At 41.4% G+C, this 21,689-nt stretch overlaps 1 protein-coding gene across 1 annotated transcript in view; it reads left to right on the top strand.

Annotated features, from left to right (window-relative positions):
- Positions 1–552: 552 nt before the first annotated feature.
- Positions 553–21,689, top strand: part of Nin (ninein) — a 102,600-nt gene continuing 81,463 nt past the window's right edge. Inside the window, 4 exon segments of the mRNA XM_047539783.1 lie at positions 553–692; positions 1,197–1,250; positions 9,486–9,689; positions 20,900–20,981. Of these exon segments, the coding sequence (XP_047395739.1) occupies positions 9,507–9,689; positions 20,900–20,981 (265 nt within the window). The 5' untranslated portion in view covers positions 553–692; positions 1,197–1,250; positions 9,486–9,506.

Raw genomic sequence — 21,689 nt, 5'->3', positions numbered from 1 at the left:
TTGGTTGTGACCGAGGTTTGGATGTACCCTCAGAGGGGCTGCACAGGGGGCAGAAACCCAAGAGGATATGGTGGGCAGGTGTCGATGCCATCTAGAGGTTCCTAGGGCTCAGAGTTCGGCCTCTTGGACCCCTCTTCCCATGATAGCCAGAAGGCTCCCCAGAGCTGGGAAATCCAGGCCACTTGGCACCTGAATTCCCACGTTAGTGTCGCGCAGGCCGTAGACGTTGTCTGCAGGGTGTCCCAGGCGCGGGATGCACGCAAGCACGTTTGGAAGGAAAAGGGTGGCTGGCAGGCTGGAGGAGGAGGGGTGGATGCGCCAGCTCCTGCCGGGCGGCATCCTCCGCCCGCACCCTGAGCCCTGGCGTTTCCAAGTTCAAATCTCCGTGGCTGGGGCTTAGAGGGGTCACTCGTCCGCGAGGGCTCAGACAGCGCCACCCGCTCCTCCCTTGGCAGCCGGAGCCGCGCGGGCCGCGGAGGAGGAGCCGCGCCCGGGTCGGCGTCGCCCTGACTCCTCCTCCCCGCGCGGGCCCTGCTCTTCCTCCTGGGCGTCCAAAGCTCTGGGTGGCTGCGGCCGAGCCGGGAGCTGAGCGCGCTGGGCGCGGCCGTCCCGCTGCCGCCCTCGCCGAGCCCCGAGTGCGCCCGCGGCCATGCTCTCCGCGGTAGCGCCGGGAGCCTGAGCCCCGGGACGCGGTAAGCGAAGAGTCCAGCTCCGGAGTCCCCCGACCCCCGGCCTGGGGGTGCGCGGAGGCCTTGCGCTGCCCGCGCGCAGTCGGCGAGGCCCTGAGCGCCTGGGACAGAACGACCACTGAAACCCGCTGGGGCTCCCCTTCGGAACCCGGGGTCAGGGCGCGCACTGTCTCCGCGGGCCTGAAGGAAGCGGGGACTGGACTGCCGGCTCCGGCCGAGTGGCTCCACAGGACGAGGCGGGGAGGGGGCGGCGGAGAGGAGGGGCCGTGGCGGAGGAGCGGGCTGCGCTCGCGGGGGGCGGGCTGGCGGGCGGGGAGGATGCGCGGCAGCCCGCGGCCCCCGAGCGCCGTGCTTTTGTAAGAGCTCGCCCCTTACATATGGAAATGACGCTCGCGCGGGTCCCCATTCGCGTCCTTTTGAAGGACGCCCGCCCGGAACCGCGGCTCCGGCTGCGAAGTATTGTCCGGCTTCTCGAGCCCTAACAAAGCGCCCTCCTTCGCTTTGCAGAGCACTGGAGGCAGGCAGCCGGTTGTGCGGGCGCTCCGGAGAGGCCGACAGAAGGTAGGAGAAGGCGGCGGGGGCCGAGAGAGCATGCTGCCTGGTGACACAATGGAGTGTCTGAGGCTTCTGGTGGTGGCGATGGACAGGTGGGTCGGGGACGCTTTGCGGTTGCCAGGGACCTAGGCGGCGCGCCTGCCCTCTGGCCGCACCTCAGCGTCCCAGACCTGCAGCCTCTCTGCCACTCTCGTGGCCCCAGCCGGTGGCCCGGAGCTGAAAGCGGCTACTGTATGTTGGTCCAGGCAACAGACTTGAGTCCCAGAAGGAGCAGAAAGGGTGGTTGTTCTGTTGGTATGTGCCACCCAGGCAGCCCTGTGATTGACGCGCCGAAGAGAAACCTGCGTGGGGTACCCGGAGGTGTTAGCCTGTGCTGTCTGTGTAGCGCACAGCTATTTGGATCCCTTAAAAAAAAGTGGAGATTTTAGGTGTGTGGGATCAATACGTGTAAAGAGATTTTCCCAATGCAATTACTAGGAAAGGGGGAAACAACTACGGTGACCAGTCGCCAGAGCAGAGAAAGAGAAGTATGTAATGAAAGTGAGTAGCGTCAGGGGAGGAAGCTTCCAGGGTTCCAGCTGAGCTCTGCAGCTCTTAAACCGCCTCCACAAAAGGACAAGGCTGATGGAAAGTTACTGCTTAAAGCTTTTTCTGTGAATTTGAAAGAGGGGCGATTTTCCTAGCTTTTGCCCTGATGAACCACGGTTAAGATGTGAATAAAATGGGAGCTGGAATTATTGTTCTACCTTATGTCATGTTTCTAGACAACTTAGTAATTAATTATGAGATCTTCAATTCTCTTAACTGGGACAGATCCCCTCCTGGTGTTCAGGAATTACTGAGATGGGCTTGTCCTACAACTCAGCTCCTGAGTTTGCTAATAATCAAAACAGATTGATAGTTGTCTTTTGTGACTGACAGTGTAACTTTAAGATCAGCATCCTGATAAATCCATAAGGGCACAAGAGATGGGCTCCTGGGATCTTGGAAAATTTCTCAGTTGGGTTCCCTTAGATAGGTTAACATGAATTTGTATCTGTTTACATACTTCCTTGAGGCTTGAGAATCTACAGGAAATACATTTTGTTTTCTGTCAGCATATTTTTACCTTGTGTCTTCTTTAATGGTAGCATTTTATATTGATGGCCTACCTGGAATATTGGTAGATCTTTCTCTGGAGTTGAAGGTAGCTATGAAATTTCAAATTGTAACAATAACATTCCAGGATGACTGAAAAATGAGTTTGTGTGATTTCTTCAACTGTTTTCTGTGTTCTTCTTTGGGAGGTAATGTGAACTGCTAGGGTGGAGGGTTGTTTGCAGATTTGTTTATTTTCACCTGTTATCTGGTGCTTCTTTAGAGAGAAGCATCCTGAATTGCCATGTAGATAAAGAAAATGGGTTGGAATTAAGCAAAGACATTGCCAATACAGGGAAAGGTTTTACTGGGGCAATAGAGAAGAAGCCTTCATAAGCATGGTCTTTACATTAAAATGTCAAGGATCAGTTATTTTAATAGGCACTTGCCCAGAATGACATGGGCTTCTTTTTTCTTATTTTTTTCATTTTAGATATGTAATGACCCTTAATATCAAGAGATGTTAACTCACACAGGGGGAGAATAGGGCTCCAATGAATTCTGAACAGCCAATCTTCATTTAATAGGCAATGTTCTTATCATGAGTCAAATGTTGTTCAAATAAATTGTTTTAAATGTCACTGCAAATGATTTTCTAAACTAACATTTCACCAATCTTGATGCTTCCATTTTATGTTGGTAATGAAAATACATTTTATCAGTCTTACATTGATAAAGGCTTGGCAAGTTTAGCCAGAAGCATTTTAGAGGAACTCAGATAGACCAGAGCCTTTTCAGAAGGTTTGTTTTTGTAGATGCCAATTCATTTGTAAGCCAATAAATAATGCAGTTTGAATTCTGGCTATTGATCTTGCATCTGTTGGGCAGGAGGTTGTGGGTAGACTTAATGAACCTTGCCAAATGATATTTTTATCCCACTTACAAATAAGACAGAATTTTGAAAAGATTATGGGATTATACAAGTGAGCAACTTTGAGATTAGTAATTTTTTGTACCATTTTGTAGCAACACTTAAACAATTATTCAAGCTTTCGGATGGAAAACAAATCCCACAAAGCCATTATACCTAAATGTTCACTTAAAATACAAAGTTGGGAAAATATCATTTATGGATGAGGAGAATAGATGCTCTTCACTTATACCCCAGGGAACTGTACTCATAGCTTCAGGCATCCTAAATTAATTTAAGTAAATATGACTCAAGAACTGGAAGTTGTTATAAGCTTTCTTTTGTAGAAAAGAAGTAATCAACATGCAGCTCTGTTTTCTGCTTCCATAATTTTACTTAGTAGTTGTTTATAGGTTATTGAATCTACATCATACTAAGCTGATATCTTTTCCCTTCTACTACCCTGAGTTAATTGGGTAATCCACCTGCTATTAGATTTAACAAAATCCTAGGTTTGCTGTAATCTTCAGGGTAGTAAAGTACTAAATCTTGCTTATGTTTTGGGATAAGTTTTAATAGGATACCCTTAGTTTAATAAAATTTTGTAGTATAATTAGAACAAATTACTGTTTTCTTTCAGATTTATTTAAATGTGACTTATTCCTGTGCAATGGCATTTAAGCTTTTATAGTATATTTTTATACCACAGTTTTATTCCTGGCAGCACCATTTTGCTTTTGGTAACCAGCTAGGTGTGAGAAGCTATTTGAGCAGAGAGGAGGCTGACTATCGTTGGTTTGGGCAGAAGGATTCTCCTAATGAACATGCAAATGGGAGCAATGACTTTTTTTGTTGTTGAGTTTTTGCTAAACTTGAATTTATTCTCATCACTATTTCCTTTTATACTGAAATTCATCCAAAATAGTAAGCCTGGAAATCTTCATAACAGATTAAAGAGTTTGCAGAAGAGAAAGCAACATTGTAATTTGATCATGGGCATTAATAGGCTCTGACTTGCCAAAGGGTGAAAGCTAAAGGCCTAAATGAAAAGCTTTGCCAAGCAGGGTTTGTCTGTGTTCATCACTTCAGTCCCCAAGTAACTACATTAGTCACTCGGTGGTCACTGCTCAGTCTGTGGACCCCCAACAGCTATGTCTGAACACAGGTCCGAAAGCATCTATTATGATGTCCTCGAAAGGAGAGCGGCTGAGCCGAGAGGGGCATCCAGACATTCCACAGAGCTGTTCAGCTGCTGGACCATCTGGAGGGGAAATCAAAGGCCTGGGCTAGGGGCTCTGGCATTGTGCTTATTTATTATTTGGGTTTCACTTGCCAGACTTTGTCTCCTTTTCACTCTCTCCAGCCCAGAACAGACGTCCCTGTTGGCTGGGGTGCCATTCTTTCAAGCTCCTTTCTGTACCTCAGATGCTGGAAAGTTCATAAGTTCATGCAGACACTTCATCCTGGCCTTGTGTCGGGCACTCCATTATTCCCGCCACACCTCCACCTATTCCTTTTGCAGTCCCAGTTGGTTCTGTGATTTCATCAGCCAGGGCAACCAAGTGGAGCACAACAACGCAGATCTGTAATAGACATCCCTGTCAGAGTCTGCAGCATTTTGGCAGCCTTGTTTTGAGTTATTTGGAAGAGATATGTTCCGAATAATTGTCATTATGACTGGTTATTGGGTGGTAAATGTTTTGATTAATGGCTCTGTGTGTCTGCCTCTTATTTAACTATCCCTAGTTAGGACTCCAAAATATTACCCACCCTGGCCCTTTTATTCCAAAAGAATCATAAAGGTTTCAAACCACATGATTGCGAAGGTCGTTGGTGAGGAAAGACCCAGGTTTATGGTAGGCTTTATAAAACTGGAATTGTTCTTTGCAATTTGAAGGATTTATTACTCATGCCCCAAATTTTTAAATCTCTAGGATTCCTGCCACTGATTGATGCCAGTTAGGCTTTGACTCTGGAACACATTAGATTGCATACTTAAGTATTTATTTGAGGGGATTAACTGAACAATTATCAATTCCTCAGCTATGCCCATTACTGAAGATGAGACTCCTTATGACCATTTTATATAAAAATTTATTTCTTCCATGCCCCAAATCCCAAAGCAACATCAGATAAAGCATGCTTATTCTATCTATGTATCCCAAGAACCTTGCAGGTTGTAATCATTCAGTAAATGGTTCAAGGGAGGGAGCAGGTAAGGACTCCACTTCTGCCTGTTCTAATTTGGAAAGGCATTATGTGGCCAGGGAGTATTCCATGGTGGCTTCTGGTACTGAGTGACACATAAAGCTGACTGACACATAAAGGTGGAGGGGAGTTTGTTAGTGGTATCCTTCAGTGGTCCCATTCATGTGTTATGTGCATTGGGGGGCAATTTAGAGTCATACCAGATTTCAGAGCTCAGTTCTGCCCCTATATTAGTTCTGTATCGTGGAACAAGTTGCCCAATTTTGCCAAGCCCCACCTTAAATGGGGATTCTACTTCAAAGAATTGGATGAATTAAATAAGATGATAAACATGAAGCACTTAGCATAAGCCAGACTTGTAGTGAAAGCTCAGAGATTAAGAATAGAAACAATAATTATAATAAATTCTTCTGAATTCTCAGCTACATTTCAGCCTCTCTGCTTTTATTTGATGTTAAATGATCAATAATCTTCCTTTGAAGATTGAGGAATCACTGAACATTACCTGCTGCCATTATCATTTAGAAATATAATGGTGTTTATATGCATTATACGTTTAATGCCTGTTCTAAACCTCTGTTCTATGACTTTGTGACTCTGTTCACATTTCCTGCTTTGCTTCTTTGAAGGTGGATTTATGGCTGGTTGACTTAAGTTACTCACCTAAGTTTGTGCCTCCTTTGTGAGCCTTGAGTGTTTTCTTGGTTGTTTTTCAGTTCCCCTCATATCAACTTTTTCTGGCATAAGCCACTCCCACTTGCTTGCCATATTTAACCTTCACAACAACTCTCCAGAGGGGTATTGTTAGTCTCATTGTATAAATGAGGAGACCTGAGAAAGTGTTTTAGTACGAATTTTCCTCCAAAGTTTCATCCCATAACAACAACAAAAACAACCAAAAAGTAGCTGCAGTTTTTGAATCCATTGGCTTAATTACTCAGATGGCTTTATATAGGTGGTTTGGTAGTCACTGTTGACTCTCTACTTTTGCTTAAGACTAAAAATACCCTTGAAAAAGGACTGGAAGCGGGAAGTGGAAGGATATGTTTGTGTGTGTGTGTTTGTGTGTGTGTATGGAATAAATAGGTGTTTCCATTTTTTTCCTATGCTTTCTCCTATACCTCCCATTCAGGAATGTCCCAAGGAATGTCCATGTAGTAAGTCAGTGCATGATATTGATAGAGTCCCTGACCTGAAGAACAGTTTGAGGGAAAACATAAAAGAAATAGAAGGTGTGAATCTTACCCTTAAAGAACATTCTGCCAAGTGGAGAGGAAAAAAAAAATTCTTGCACATGAAATTACTGATGAACATTTGGAGAATAATATCAACCAGCAAAAATACATTCTGTGCCAGATAAGAGCTTGCAGCTTGTCACCATGCATAGCAGCTCCTGGATGTTTTAGTGTGAGCATTTGTTTCACAGGGTGGGGCTTCCCCCCTTCAGTCCAAAGAACATTTTCCTAGGCTTGGTATCTTAGGAAGGAGGGAGATCAAGAGATAAGAAAGGAAGACTACTACAAAATAAAAGAAGTTTGATTAAGCAAAGTCCAGTGATCTCCCCAGAGTGGGGCATGATCACTTATCAATTTCATATCAGCAGGCCAGCTGTACACCTGTAATCCCAGTAACTCTGGAGACTGAGGCACGAGGATTGCAAGTTTGAGGTCAGCCTCAGCAATTTAAGGCTTAGGCTAAACAATTTAGTGAGACCCTGTCTCAAAAATCAAAAAGGGATTGGAATGTAACTCTGGTTTAATCTCTAATAGTAAAAAAACAAATAAATAAGTAAAAGAAAGAAAGAAAGAAAGAAAGAAAGAAAAATTCAAAGCAGCACATCAGATCAGGACTTTTCATGTATTGTGAATTTTACTGCTCTTTCATTGACTTAAATGAACAAATGGCTGCACCTTAAAAATAAGTTTAAAAAGAGGAAGTATTAGGACTCTTCACTTTTAAGTTTTAAAACATGCAAAATCAAGCAAAGGTAGAATAGTCTGTCTTTTCTGAAGTTGGTCAGATTACAGCCCAGGGGACTGTAAACCTCAGAGTGAGCCTGAGAGCAATAGCAACACCAAAAATCCCAGAGCACTTTGGGGATTCACAGCAAATCTTGGTTGACAATTAACTGGCAGACACTGGTGAATCTCATTAGCCAAGCCTTGGCTTTGTCTAAATTCCCACCTCTTGTGACTTTGCATAACACCTTTGTGTTGCTTTTCTGGTGCTTTGGTGTTTATATAGCACTCTCAACTTATTTTGAAAATATTTGCATAGTGATTAGTTAACCCAACAGACTAACCCTGGGAAGACAGCCAGAACCAGCAAGCCGCACCTTAGTAATGGGAAACTGCTAATAGGAGAGGAAACCTCCTCAGGACCAGGAGCTTGGACCCAAACCATGGCATGTTGCTTTAATGAGAGGCCCTTATAAAAATTGAGTTGTGTGGCAGAACTGATCAAACTCATCTTCTGAATCCACCTAATTTTGTTAAGGTTGTGGCTCTATTTGGGCTCATCATGTTGTGAAGTTGTTTATGAACAGCTTCGCAGCACTGATTTGATACAGAAAGCTCTTCTATCTTCAGTACTGGCTGTGCTCAGCTTGCTAGCTTACCTTTTCCCCAAGGAGTAATGATTTTCTCTGTGGACCATCACCTCTAATTCAGAACATTTTCTGACCCAGGATTTGGTTTAGTTTAAGATGCTGCCTTTGTGGGTGGAGATGGATGGCAGTGCTTGGGTTTGAAACCAGGACTGTCAGCAGACTAAGCACATATTCTACTGCTGAGCTATACCCCAGCTCCTAGTTAGAGGTGCTGCTTTTTGTAGATGAGGGGCTCACTGAAAGCTTGCTATCTGTGACTGAGGTCATTGTCTCAAGGGTATGTATTGTGTTTGCCATCCATTACATCATGGTGAAGTTTCCTACAGATGTTCAGGCTTCAGGCTTGCATCAAAAGACCCAGCACATTAGAAATGAATGATTGAGCAAGAAAAAAAAAAAAAAAAACCTATTTTAAAGCATGAAGTACCTGGAATTCTATGATGTATATTTTTAGTAAAAGCATGACTCAGAGCTATTGATAACTCCAAGTTTTTAACTGATCTTAGGGAAAGTGGCAAAATAGAAAGCTCTGGGGTTGGGGTGAGACAGAGAGTTGGAAGAAAGGTTAACCAGGCATAAAGGGGCAAGCTGCTCCACAGAGTGGTAGTTCCCTAAGAGTCTGTGATTCACAGAAGCCAGTCTGTGACTCCTTTCAAACCTTTCTGTTGGAGTGGCGTTTTCCCCTTTCTCTAGGCAACTAAGCATTACCTAAAGCTCCCTGGGACTATGGTGAGCTTCAGGGAATACTCTTCCTGTCACACTTCACGTAATTGCACCAACAAAGTTAATTGAGTTGCTTTTTGAAGCACTCGTGTAAAAGGCATCTGGTCTCATGTAAACAGGGACATGGTTTTGTAGCAGACGTGTTCAGCCAGTGTCTCTTGCTGCAGCCCTCGGGTGTAACTATTATGGGGGGCATCTAGGCTGAACGAAGTGGAACTAATCAGCTTGGCCACACTGCCAGATCGCAGCATCTGGGCAGGTTGTCTGGAGCATGCTGGACTTGCGTGGAGGCTCGGCTGCACAGTTGGCTGGTGCTAACAGCTCATTTCACTGGACTGGCTGTCAGAAGCAACCTTTCACCTTCTTTGAGTCTTGACCATTGAACTGATAGGGAGAGAGCCACTCTTGGACTTGAATTCGATAGACTGGCTGGCCACCCAAGGAACAGGCAGGAGAAGAGGGTGTCTCCACCTACATGACCCCTTCATTCTGGTAATGTCACCCCCAGTGTGATCAGGATGTGCCCCTGGTATGAGTGTGTATGGTAGCTCTAATGGCCAAAACTGGGTCCTGGAGACACCTGTGGACTTGCCATGGGATTTGTCAGAAATAGAATGTCATACATAGAGTGTTCCAAGCAGCTAGTGGGGCCAGGGGAGATGGGTGCACCAAGGACTGACCTGCCCCAACCTGTCCTTGTCTTTGTCCTGCACAGGTGAGCGCTGTGGGCTATGGGATGGATGAGGTGGAGCAGGACCAGCATGAGGCCCGACTCAAGGAGCTGTTTGACAGTTTTGACACAACAGGCACCGGGTCCCTTGGACAGGAAGAGCTCACCGACCTTTGCCACATGCTAAGCTTGGAGGAGGTGGCCCCAGTGCTGCAACAGACACTGCTTCAGGACAACCTCTTGGGCAGGGTAAGGTCTGGGGAAGAACTGAGTTTGTGGGAAGTGGGGTGCAGTTTCTTCTGGGTTCTAGGGTGTTGCAAGCCCCATGTGTTGCAACTTGGCCGTTAACCCGATGAAAAGAAAAATGTAATGACCATGACATAGCAGTGCAGTTTGCTCAGGTGACAAGGGTGTGCTTTAGTTTGTGCCGTGGAATTATGTTGTGCATTAAGCATCATTGATAAAGAGAGAAAAAAGATATTTCCCAACTTTTTGTTATTCATTTTTGTGAATCATTTCATTGACTCCACATTCATCACTGGGACAGAAAGGAGGGGGCAGGATTTCCATGTAAGATAAAGAAAACAGCAAGAAAACCACCCATCACAGGAAGAGCAAATTTCTGTTATGACTTTTGTTCCTGGTTAAACTATTTCTTTTGTGGATTGATTCTGGGTGAAGTATTAATTAAACCTTCCACCCAGGAAGTAAGACAGGAGAGTAAGTAAATATAGTGCAGTTTCATTTAAAACACAGCACGACCTGCTTCCAGCAGGGATATGCGTGCGTGCCAATGTTAACTTCTGCCGTTGACAACAAATAGTCACGTTTTCCCCATAGATTCTGCTACAAAAGTGTGTGAGAGGAGAGAAGTGGTCTTCCCCCACCCCCCACTGGTGCTGGTGGTGGGAAGGACATTTTATTTGTCATAACCTGAGATTTTCTTCAATTTTCATAATTATAATTAATGGATCATTTACAGTGTAATACATTATTTACACTGCTCTAAGTAGAGTCTTGCTGTTGGTTTTGGAATGGATAAGAGTAAGAGGCAGTACTTTTTGAGTTCTGTTGCTATCGTTGCTGACCCTTTGTGGACAGTGGTTTTTATCATGTATAAATTGAGGAAGCAGTCATGAAGCTTAACTTTATTCTAGTGACTAAACTTTCTTTTCTTCATTTCATTTTCACTGTCTCTTGGCTGACAAGATGGATAAGTGATCTGAGATACAATGTATTGGCTGTCTGTAACCTGAAAGAGACAGGAGTAGTGCTCATCTTGAAATTAATGTACAGGAGGCGATATTCCCAGGGACTCCACACCATGAATGTGGTATCAAGCAAGCTTACACTTAAAGAGCAATGCAAATTTTTCACAAAACCAGGGCCACTCTTGGCCAATTGGGGGTGGGGGCTTAACTGCTTTTGAATATATGTGGTTCCTAGAAAATGCTAAAGTCTTGCTTTGAAGGCAATAAAAATGAGTGCTTTGAAGATTCAGCCATTTGCTCCCATCATATAGTGCACTCAAATGTTTTTGAGTTCTGCCTTAATTTTAGATATGGTGGAGAGCAAAAGACTGGCATTTACCAGTGTTGTCCTCAAAGATCTCAGGCCTTTGGTATCTAAGGAATAATATCAAAAGGCATATCTGTTTTAATGCTTTTAAAACCAGAGAAGACACATATGTCTGATGATTTCCTTGAGAGGGTTCTTCAGAGTCAGCATCAATATGGAATCCTCTGCTGCAAACAGATTAATTGTTTGCTATCCAGATGTTGCACATCTCTGCCCTCATTTGGTAGACTAAAACCAGGGAACAGCTATCGATTGATTTGTTAACAACTTGACACCACCAGACTGCTTTTTATGTTTGATATTTGCCTGAATAATGAATACCTAAGTGGACTATAGTGTGATATTTACTTAGTGAGCCAGTGATAAAAGTTAAATAGATGTATGCATATTGATTTCATGTGGGAGGTCCCTGGCGATTGTCTTGAGAGCAGTGTTGGCATGAATTAATGCACTACTGTTAAATTTGCATTTTTTATGAAACAATTATTCTCAGATGATCACATAAACTTGGCCATATGCTATTAAGATACTCTATGTGGTCTATGATTTTAAATTATAAAGAAAAAAATCTGTAGTATTCACTGGAGCAATCCAAGTGCTCTCTCACCTTCATGGAATGTTGAGTAGGGATCAGATGAGTTGTTTTTAATTAATATAAAACGTTTTTAAATGACACATAGTAATGTACATACTTATGGGGTATAGTGTGGCATTTTAATACATGTATAAAATGTGTAATCATCAGATCAAGGTAATTGGCATATCTGTCACCTCAGGCATTTATCAATTCCTGTGTTAGGAGCATTCAGCTGTTTTGAAATATTAAGTTAATTGTTGTCAGCCATAGTTATCATATAAGTTGTTGTTAATGCCAGTCATCTTTTTTCTCTTTGAAAGATATTTGTAGAAAAGCTTACAAGGGGTAGTAGCTTGGTTTAATAAAAAATGAGAAAAGATAGCATGACAAATCTTCATATGTTTATCTATTCATAAATTCAGCAAGTAGGTATTGTCTGTGTCCAACATGTCAGTCATTCCACTAGTCTCATGGTATTAGTGAAATTTATTTTTATTTATTATAAGTCACAGTTCTCCATTAAATTCACTTTTGAATGAATTAGGACCCATCAGCTTCCTGGATGCTTATGGCTTTAATTTTATATTTCAAATCTTAATGAGCATAATTTTTAGATACATCAGAACTTCCAAGTTTTATCTCTATTGGAATTAGGCTGAATTCTTGAAAAAGAAATAAGAAAGTAAAAAGCATTCTCTCCCTCAACCAAGATTATGAATACTGTCAATTTATTTTTATATTTTACAGTCCATCTGCAATAACACTTTTTAAACCTAATGTTTCTTTTAATGGGTGTTAAGTAACTCAAATCCACTTTGCATTTTTATGCATAATAGATCATTTCCCCCCAAATCATCTTTCAATTCATCTGTCTTGCTTTATAACTTTGAGTTCATATTCTACTGAGCATGGTGGTTACTGTACAAGTATTTGAAATACTTGGTGTTTATAGATTAAAAAATAAAAGGACTGGAGAATGTGGCTTAGTGGCTAAGCATTCCTGGGTTCAATCCCTGGTACCCCCCACCCCCCAAAAAAGAAAAGAAAATAGGGCATAGTCTGCTTTGGTATTGTTGAAGTCTTTTATTATATTCAGTTTTTCAAATTATTTTAGTTGTCAATGGATCTTTATTTTATTTATATGTGGTACTGAGAATTGAACCCAGTGCCTCACACATGCTAGGCAAGCACTCTACCACTGAGCTACAACCCAGCCTCTGTACTCAGTTTTTAAACTCATTTTCCTTTTCTTATTGTTATATACCAACTTTGAGTCAACACAGCTCCCTGCAGTTCTAAAGTGTTTCATTGCTGTGCCCTTTAGTATACATTTGGATGCTAAAATACCTCTCTATCCTTGGCACTCTTTTGAATGGTAATAAGCCACCTAGCCACAGAACTCACCATTGTCTTCCAAAGAGTCCCATAGGTGTGTGAACTTGGGCCACCAAAAGTACTTTGAAATTTAGTATTAAAATGTGATAGCTATACAGATATATAATTTAGCTCAGCTTTCTACCTTTTATTTCACTTTCAAAGTACTTGGGGTTATTTTATAAATGTCATGGTTAATTTCAAATGATAGATTTGCTTCTTTGTTTGTTTCCAGTTCATTAAGAGCTTTTTAAGATTTCTTTCTTTAATCCATATGTAATCATTTGAAGAATAAATCAGAAATAGAGAAGTGCTTTTAGGCAGTGATTATTTGGACTAGTTCTCTGTGTGCAAAATTACTCTGGATCATCAAATACTGCCTATTTATATCCATCCCAAGATCATGCTACTGTCACTTTATTGATCTGAGGCCTTTCAAACCTACTGCAGGGAATGATAGAAATGTTCCTTGTTGCATTTCTCAGATGTCTGGCCCTTTGCTTTTTCTCACTCTACCTACCACACTTTAACCTGCAGCAGTGAGGATTACTTGAGTGATTCCTCTGTTGGTCCTGTGACTCCAGGTAAGTCATCATTCTCCTTTAGAACAGGAGTCTCGTTTGGGGTTGATCTGAACTCCTATGGGTCTATGGTTCTGCATTTATAGAAAAGACCTTCTGATGAGGGGCTCTTTAGACTTGCATCTATTCTATATTAATGCTTTCTTGTCAAACTCGTGAAATTTACTTAGGTTTTGAGTACCTTAAATTCTTAAGTCTCTCAGAGGTGTTTGATGTGACAGGAAGCAAGGGGAAAGGGAGAGCTATTGGGAAGGCCTTGAACTCTGTAAAAGCAGGAAGGGACAAGTGTTAAATGGCCATTCTCTCCTATCTACTTTATTTCAATAATGCCCACCTCCTTTGCCAGAGAAAACATGGTCAGCAATGCTCATTAGATTTCACCAATATTCCACTGATACTTTCATGGGTACCTTCTTATCTGCATAAAGGTAACTTAATGTTTTTCAATGTCCAGCACAGATTTTACCTAACAGGGTTCATTTGTATGACAAAGAAAACCAGCACCTGGAAAGACTTGTTCAAGGTCAGACAATTCATCTGAGGCAGTTTCACCTGGGATAATGGAGTTCCAAGACCCTGCTTTTAAATGCACATCTCCACAGTTTTCTTAAACTCCAAATATGCAAAAATAAGTCTCATTCTCAGTCCTCTCTGAACACTACCCCAGCCACCAACACCACCACTACGTGGAGACTCTATTCTAGTAGAGCACAATCTTTGAGGTCAGACCTAGATTCAGGTGCTGGCTCTTGCTGTTTTTCAGCCATGTAGGCATATCATCTTAAATACTCTGAGCCTCAGTTTCTTCATCTGTATAATGGGAAATATAATACCTCCCTTGCAAGATTGCAATGAGGATTGACTGAGATTGTGTATACCAAAATTTTATCATAGAGTCAGGAAAATTGTTAACCCACCATATCTCACTGTACACTTCTCTTTTCTACCCCCTGCATGTCCAGAATGGGTCTTCGATAAATAGTGACTTCAAAGTAATGTGTTTCTAAGAAAACTTATTAGAATAGAAAATGGATTTGCTAGTAGCTGTCTCCATGTGGTGGTAGTGGTTTATATCCATTTCTATCTGTAGGCAGGGCTCCTTGGGTTAGTCATGAAGTACAAATTCATATAGTTAGTTTTAAAAACCTACCTTTTAAAAAGGTCTTTGGCCTCCCTACACTGCAGTAAATGACTACTGGGCTACAGTAGCCCAAAGACTTTATTTAGAATAAAACATTTCATAACGGCATCTTTCATTGTAAAACTACATCTCTTTGTCAGTCTATGTCATTTCTCCTTGCATAATGCTATGAACATTATTTTTCTGTACATTGACCCTCTGATAAATCTATATTTCTATACCCATTTCAACTAACAATGTTTTGAATACCTTCTCATTGATTTCCTTTTGTATTGCTGGATATAAACCTACTAAATTTAATGATAGTTGCATGGACTTTTTAATAACTTGTTTAATAAGCTCACTTTGTTAAACACTGGTTGAAGTTCTCTCACCTTGGGTCTGTTTGAAGTACTGCCTGTATACATGTGGAAACTGTGTGCATTTGATCTTCATGATTGCTTGAGGTGATTTTATGCAACGTTAGGTTCCTTATTCCGCTTCCTATTGCAGGTTTCTTTGTGGTTTGAATTAGCATTTGCTTCTTGTGGGGCATTTAAACTCCTTTTTTTTTTTCAGTAAGGCAAATCATATTTCTTAAAAAAGCATTCATACAAAATGTGGAGAGGAAAGTGATGAGGTAAATTCTATCAAGCAGTGGTGACACATGACAAAAAATATCAGACTTGACTAGTCTTTCCGTTAATTTAGTTTAAATGTCATGTGTGTTTTTAGTCAGTCATGTAATTTTCCCATTGCTGCAAACTGCCCTTTGAGGCATACAAGATATGGAGATGCTTGTAAAATGAATGGCAGCAATTATTATTCAAATGAGGAGGTACAACCAGAGCGTGCACAACCTGGAAGCTTGTTACCCTGTGGAGATTTAATTGCCTTGTGTATTTGTGAAGATTTCTAAATTTTAACATAATGCAATAGTAAAGTTCCCTGGGAGAAGAAAAATGGTACTTAAAAATTCTGGTTACTGAACATAGTCAGTCCATTTTTTATGTGATTCTTCACAATAGAGGGCATTTATCAACGTTTTTGGTTCTGGGTTGTGCCCTAGGGGCTTTTTGCCACATCAGTATTCATGAGCTTTGATGGAAAATAGCAGTCACCTGCCTCCATTAGAGAACTATCTCCTTGAATCAAAGATGTGGCATTTACTGCTGTTTAAAATCCAGGGACCCAGTGTCCACATGCCCTTGCAAGAAAGAAATAAAGATCAATGTAAGACTTAAAGCTGCTCCAATTATTTTGATCAGCTGCTAAATGGTGTCTGGATTTGGGGATTTTCTGTTGTTGGGGAAAGAGGGGGTCAACTAGAAAAAAATGTTATTAGATTTTGAAGAACCTCCGAGTTATTAATTACATAGATGCTTCTTCTTCTTAAATGAGGCTTATTTGATTACATCCTTAGTCCATTTTGGAAACATTTAATTCCACCTGTGAGTATCTTAGAGCAGTCAAGTGTCACAAAACTCTCCCAGTTTTCCTGCATACTGGCTAAGTAGGACATGCTGACTTACCAGAAGTCCCTGCCGGCTTGTTTGTGTCTCTTTCAAGGCACTTACCAGGTTCTGGTTTGTTATCATGAATGCACTTTTCTTTCTTCTTCTGCATGCCACTCTCCTATTTTTCTAGAAACTACAGTGCATCTGATAAACTTACAAGATTACGCATCTTTTTGATGACAGATCCCCGGCTGCCATCTTACACCTGATGGCTCTGTGTGAAGGATAGGGTTTGACTTGCAGCAGCAGGGGTTTTCCAAGAGAGGTCAGATCAGGAGGGAAGAGGGTCTGGGTCAGGCAGAAGAGGCCCATCAGAAGACCTGACTTACTTAAGGTCTCCAAGTTACCCCGACACTTTGAAGACACATGGCCTCGAGCACATGCCTTCTCTGAGCTACTTCTCTTAAATTTTAAGGGGGGACTTTCTGCTTTGACTGTCCCACATGATGTTGTGAAATTGAAAGGACAAAATTTCTAGGAAAGAATGAACTTTCAAAATTACCCCCATTCATTTGGTGTTTTTCAGGACCCACTTAATAAAATGTTCTGATAACTGGGGATAACTGGACTTTTTATCCCATATAGTGACAGAGAGAGAGAGAGACAGAGACAGAGACAGAGACAGAGAACACAAAAGGTTGACCACAGAGGATTTTTAAAGTTTTATCATATCAAAGAATCATTAAACATAACTTAGATTGTTCTTGATCATAAAATCTTCTTGATCCATCAGCTTTTTTTTCTATAATATAATTGAGTGATACCCTGAGGATTCCTTCAGCAGCCTATCAGTCCTTATCCCAACACCAAATGACTGCAACCTATTAGGTTTTGAGTGGCATGTCATTTTTTTATAAAATCAGTTATATAGTTTTGAAAATAGTTTTTAAAGCTTAAAAATATTATACATCACTTTTCTTTGAAAGAGATAGATAATATCTTTTCTCAGTCCAAATATGTCAGTAATTACTTTGTGGTCTTACCTTGAAGTGCCCCTCTTTTATTTGCTGCTTCTGGTCTGTGGTGGATTGGGAAACAGCATAATAAAGTTTCTAATAAATATGATAGTGTGAGAGTAAGGAGATCCTGTGTTGGTCCTGTGGCTGTTTCTATGCAAGAGTACAGGGGCTCTGCGGGACCCTGCTTAGCCTTATTACCCACCTTGTGAGCTTCCTCATCACCTGCTGGAGTTCAGGTAGGTAGAGCTACAGGATGAACAGCCTCCATATGCATGAAGTTTGTACCATCCCAAGCATTTTTGTGTTTGTTATACCTTATTAGGGAGATTTAGGACTCATATAAAACCTTGGAAGTACAAATTATGGGTGTCTTTGTCATTTATCAGGGGAATAAAATTGAAGTATGTAGACCCTCGGTGGCCTTCACTTCTACTACTCACTGAATTGAACTATATCAGGACCAAATTCAGAAGGGCTCTTTCCCATTAGCCAAAATTTAGACCACTAGAAGACCCTGGGAAGACCTGCAGAGTCAATATTAAGGATTTGAAATACTGAAGACAGATGCCTCCCTTTTGAAACAGGAGCCTCCTGAGGTTTAAGCCTCATTCAGTTTCCTCCATGAATATTCTGAGAGCTGGAAACCAGAGTTGGGGGTCCTACACGTAGCAGACCAGATCCATTCCTCCGATTCTGGGCAACTCCACAGGACCTGGGGGTAGGGGGAAGTGGGTTCCCAAACTCCCTGCTGCACCCCCATCCTGCTACTCAGCACTCTCCTACTCAGCTACCCAGTCACTCCTGTGATCAACTGCTTTGCTTCAAAAATATGACTCAGTTTCTCTGTAACAGTGGTGGGAACAGTCACCACCCCGCCCACTGTTACTAGTATTAACTACCAGCAGTGGGATACTTAGGAAGTCCTAGTGTGTTCTAGACATTTTACATGACTTTTTTTTTTACTTCCTTAACACTGCTATTGTAATAAGAACTTATAAAGAACACCTTTGCTAAAAGCTGTGACCTCCTCGGTCTGCTGGGCCCTAGAGGTTTTGTGTCTGTCTCCTTTATTTCCTTAAACTTTAGTTCAGGTCTCTGCTCAGCTCTGCATTTGGACATGTTCATCGTTTAAGGAGTACTTACCTAATAACTAGTAATACAAGGTTTATTAGCCCTAAGTTTACCCCACATGTCTCATCTGCCTTCAAGACTGAAGTCAGATTTGCAGAGAGGTTGTAACATGCTGTTTCAGACCTCTGGAGTGGCACCTAGAAGTCTCAGGTCCTTGTCCTACACCTTCCAGGAACACCAGGAGCAATCACCTCATGAGAACTGAGTTGCTGCCTTTCAGGATCACAGGTCTGATTGGATAAACATCCTGAGCTACAAGTATAAATTGCCCCCTTAAGTGATAGGGACTTCTCTGGTGCCACCTCGTAGAGCCAGAACTCAGAGGATGATCAACCAGACCATGTTTGACCAAGTCTGTTTAATTATGCATTACCTCTTGACCTTTCCCCCAATCCTTCCTGTTTGATCCTAAAGCTCCCATCAGTGCCTATGACCCCTCACTTTGCTTTCCCAACATGGCCATATTGACTAAAGTTCCCTTTTCTGCAATTTCACCATGACCTTTTCTGCTTGGTTTTTTGGGACAGGTTGGTTGAGCCTGGTTAGTTGGGACCCAAGAGTCAGACCTCTGGCTTAGAATGCTGATAACACTATGAGGGGGGCGTTACTCTAAAAACCATAAAATTCATGCAGTGCTGTTAGCATAGTACCTGCCTGATTCCTGTGATAGTTCTTGAGAGCCTGTGTTCCATGAAGTCAGGGTCTTTGGTCACTCTTGTTCCCTGCTATATCATCAGGGCCTAGCACATTGCTTGACGCAGCAACTGCTCAGTAAATATTTGTCGAGTGAATTATATCATTTGATAGATATCCTCACTTTGACAAATGAACAAAGTAAAGCTCAGAGAGGTTTAGCAGTTTCATGGTGGAACATGATCAGCAGCACCAGAGTTAGAACCTCGACCTGCCTGACACCAGAGCCAGTGTGTGTCCTCCCAAACCCTCTGCTGCCTGCCCTGGACATAAGGAATGCTTCTGCTAGGGATTGGGAGATGCCCATTAAGTGGTCTGGCTGGGAAAGCTCCTGGGTGTATGATGCTTATGGACTGCCTAGTAGGGAAGATGGCATTGCCATGTGAACTGGAGCTGGGGGGCACCGGGCTTGAAGCCCATTTCTGAAGCTAGGACCAGACATGCTCCTTCCCAGCGGTTTTGAAGTAATTTGTCAGCTGTGAATCCTGGTTCACAAAGCTTCCATTTCTGCAGCTGTTCAACTGTTCCATGGGTTGTCCCACCCTGTCTCTTTAGCGGATGCCCTGCCTCCCATGACAAACTACTCTGGCTCCTTTGATTGTTGATTTTTACAGTCCATAAATCTAACTTGAAATCCGCTATGTGTATAGATCCTAAACAATTTTAACAAGCAATTTTTTTAAAAAAGTGATAAACCTCTGAGATGATGGACATGATAATTAGCTTGATTGTGGTGATTGTTTTATACTGTATATATATATATCAAGCCATATATTTAATTGTAAATTAAATATATAAAATTTAAAACATTTTAATAAGTAAAGTTCTCACGATCTAAAAGGATTATTATTTGGGGAAGTAATTTAAATTAATCAAAATAATGTAGTCAAGAAGTCACATATTCCTTAGAAGTGTGTGATGAATTGTAAGCAAACACAATTTTATGACATAAATGAAGATGGATTCTTCTCCTTTGCTTCGATTTGCACAGATAAGATATTATCTGATTTTTCTCCGTTGTTTCAATAACTAATGGGGTTTCCTGCTTTTCCAAATTTAACTTGGAAGTGCTTTTTAATCTGTCATCTATGTTTAAGCCTCTAGGCAGTGTTGTGTAATGACGTCCAGAAAAACCCACAGCAGCAAAAGTTGCAACATTTATCAAATTTTCATTTTGTGTTTATCTATGTAATAAGTCGGTGCCACGTTATCAAAGTAGCATTATTGTGAGAACTTCCATCTCTCCTGCCTTTCCCTTAAGTCAAAGTTATAGAAAAATACAATTGGCCATCAAGAATACTGTTTTATATTTTTAAGCAAAATAATATTCCAGTTCTGACTATTTCCTTAAATAAAATTCAGGTTCTTTCCCACTCTAGTCAAGGCAATTGTATTATTATGGATTCATGAAAATTCTTGTCAAGATTCTCTTATCCCTTGTGTTTGCTATTGGCTTCTGCTTGTTCATAGACCCTTGGACAACTGAGAGATAAATTATTATATTCATGCCCCAGGCAAGACCATAGTCCAGTCATCCTCTAAAGGAAGCTTACCTCAGGAAATTCTTCTTAATATCTAACCTAACATCTTTCTCTTCTTGTTTGGAAAAATAAAAGAAGCTAAGAGTTAAAAATATATCTTTTAAGCTTTTAAGCTTTTGAGCCTTTAAGAGGGTTTGCTATACACCTTTCCTCTTTGGGGGTTGAATAAATATCAATGTTGATACAATACTAATTTGTTTATGGCACTGAGCATCAAAAATGATCAGCCCATTGTCCCTTCTGTGCTTTAGAGAAATGAAGGAAAAATGGGACACAGGTGGGTGATGACTCACTTCAAGGTTGTCAGGATGGGAACAAACTCTTCTGGTATCTCATAGATATCTTGGCACTGTGGAAATGATTTTATATTTGTATTTTTTTTTTTTAGGTACACTTTGACCAATTCAAAGAAGCATTAATACTTATCTTGTCTAGGACTCTGTCCAATGAGGAGCACTTTCAACAACCAGGTAAGGGCACAAATGTTCCTCCTCTACATTCCCTTTAAAAGTTGTCCAGGGAAAAATGTGGGGACCTTGAAGCATGTGTGTGAAGGATTTGGGACATCTGCCTTTCACAGATTGAGCAGTTATTTCCAGTGACTTCTCTTTCGATATTATCATAAAAGCCTTGCAGCTGTTGAACACTAAAATGAGACTTCTCTACTAGAGCAGCATATTATGGAAAAAGTAATTGGATTGTTCCTAGGCAATATGTCAGATGGTATGGCAATAACTCACTCCTGGAATGAGCAGGGTGAAGCTGAATGGTGACCACCCTCATTCTTATTTTCTGTATACATGGAAGCCTGTGATTTGGGGGAAATTTTTCCTGAAAGAAGAAAGATGCTGAGCTAGAGATAATTCTTTTTAGTCTCTGTGAGTGTCTAGCCCTTTGCTACAGTTATCACCATAGACGTTATTATTATTTATCTGTCTCCATCTTTCAAGTGATAGCTTCTGGAGGACACTATATTCATTTTTATATTTCCAGTGTCTGGAAGAGTGCTTAGCACATAGTAAATAGTCAATGAATGTTATGAAATAAAAGACTTAATATCATACTTCACTGATGCTTCCAAAAGTACTGTACTTTATGAGACACTTTCAAGAACCAGGTAAGGGCACAAATTGCTGTTTTAGGTATTTCTTAAAATTTGTTGCCAGCTATTGTCATAT

Source organism: Sciurus carolinensis, chromosome 2 (assembly GCF_902686445.1).
Source record: "Sciurus carolinensis chromosome 2, mSciCar1.2, whole genome shotgun sequence".
NCBI classification, from domain to species: Eukaryota; Metazoa; Chordata; class Mammalia; order Rodentia; family Sciuridae; genus Sciurus; species Sciurus carolinensis.
The sequence above is the reverse complement of the archived record's forward strand: the minus strand, read 5'-3'. Positions and strand labels throughout refer to the sequence as shown.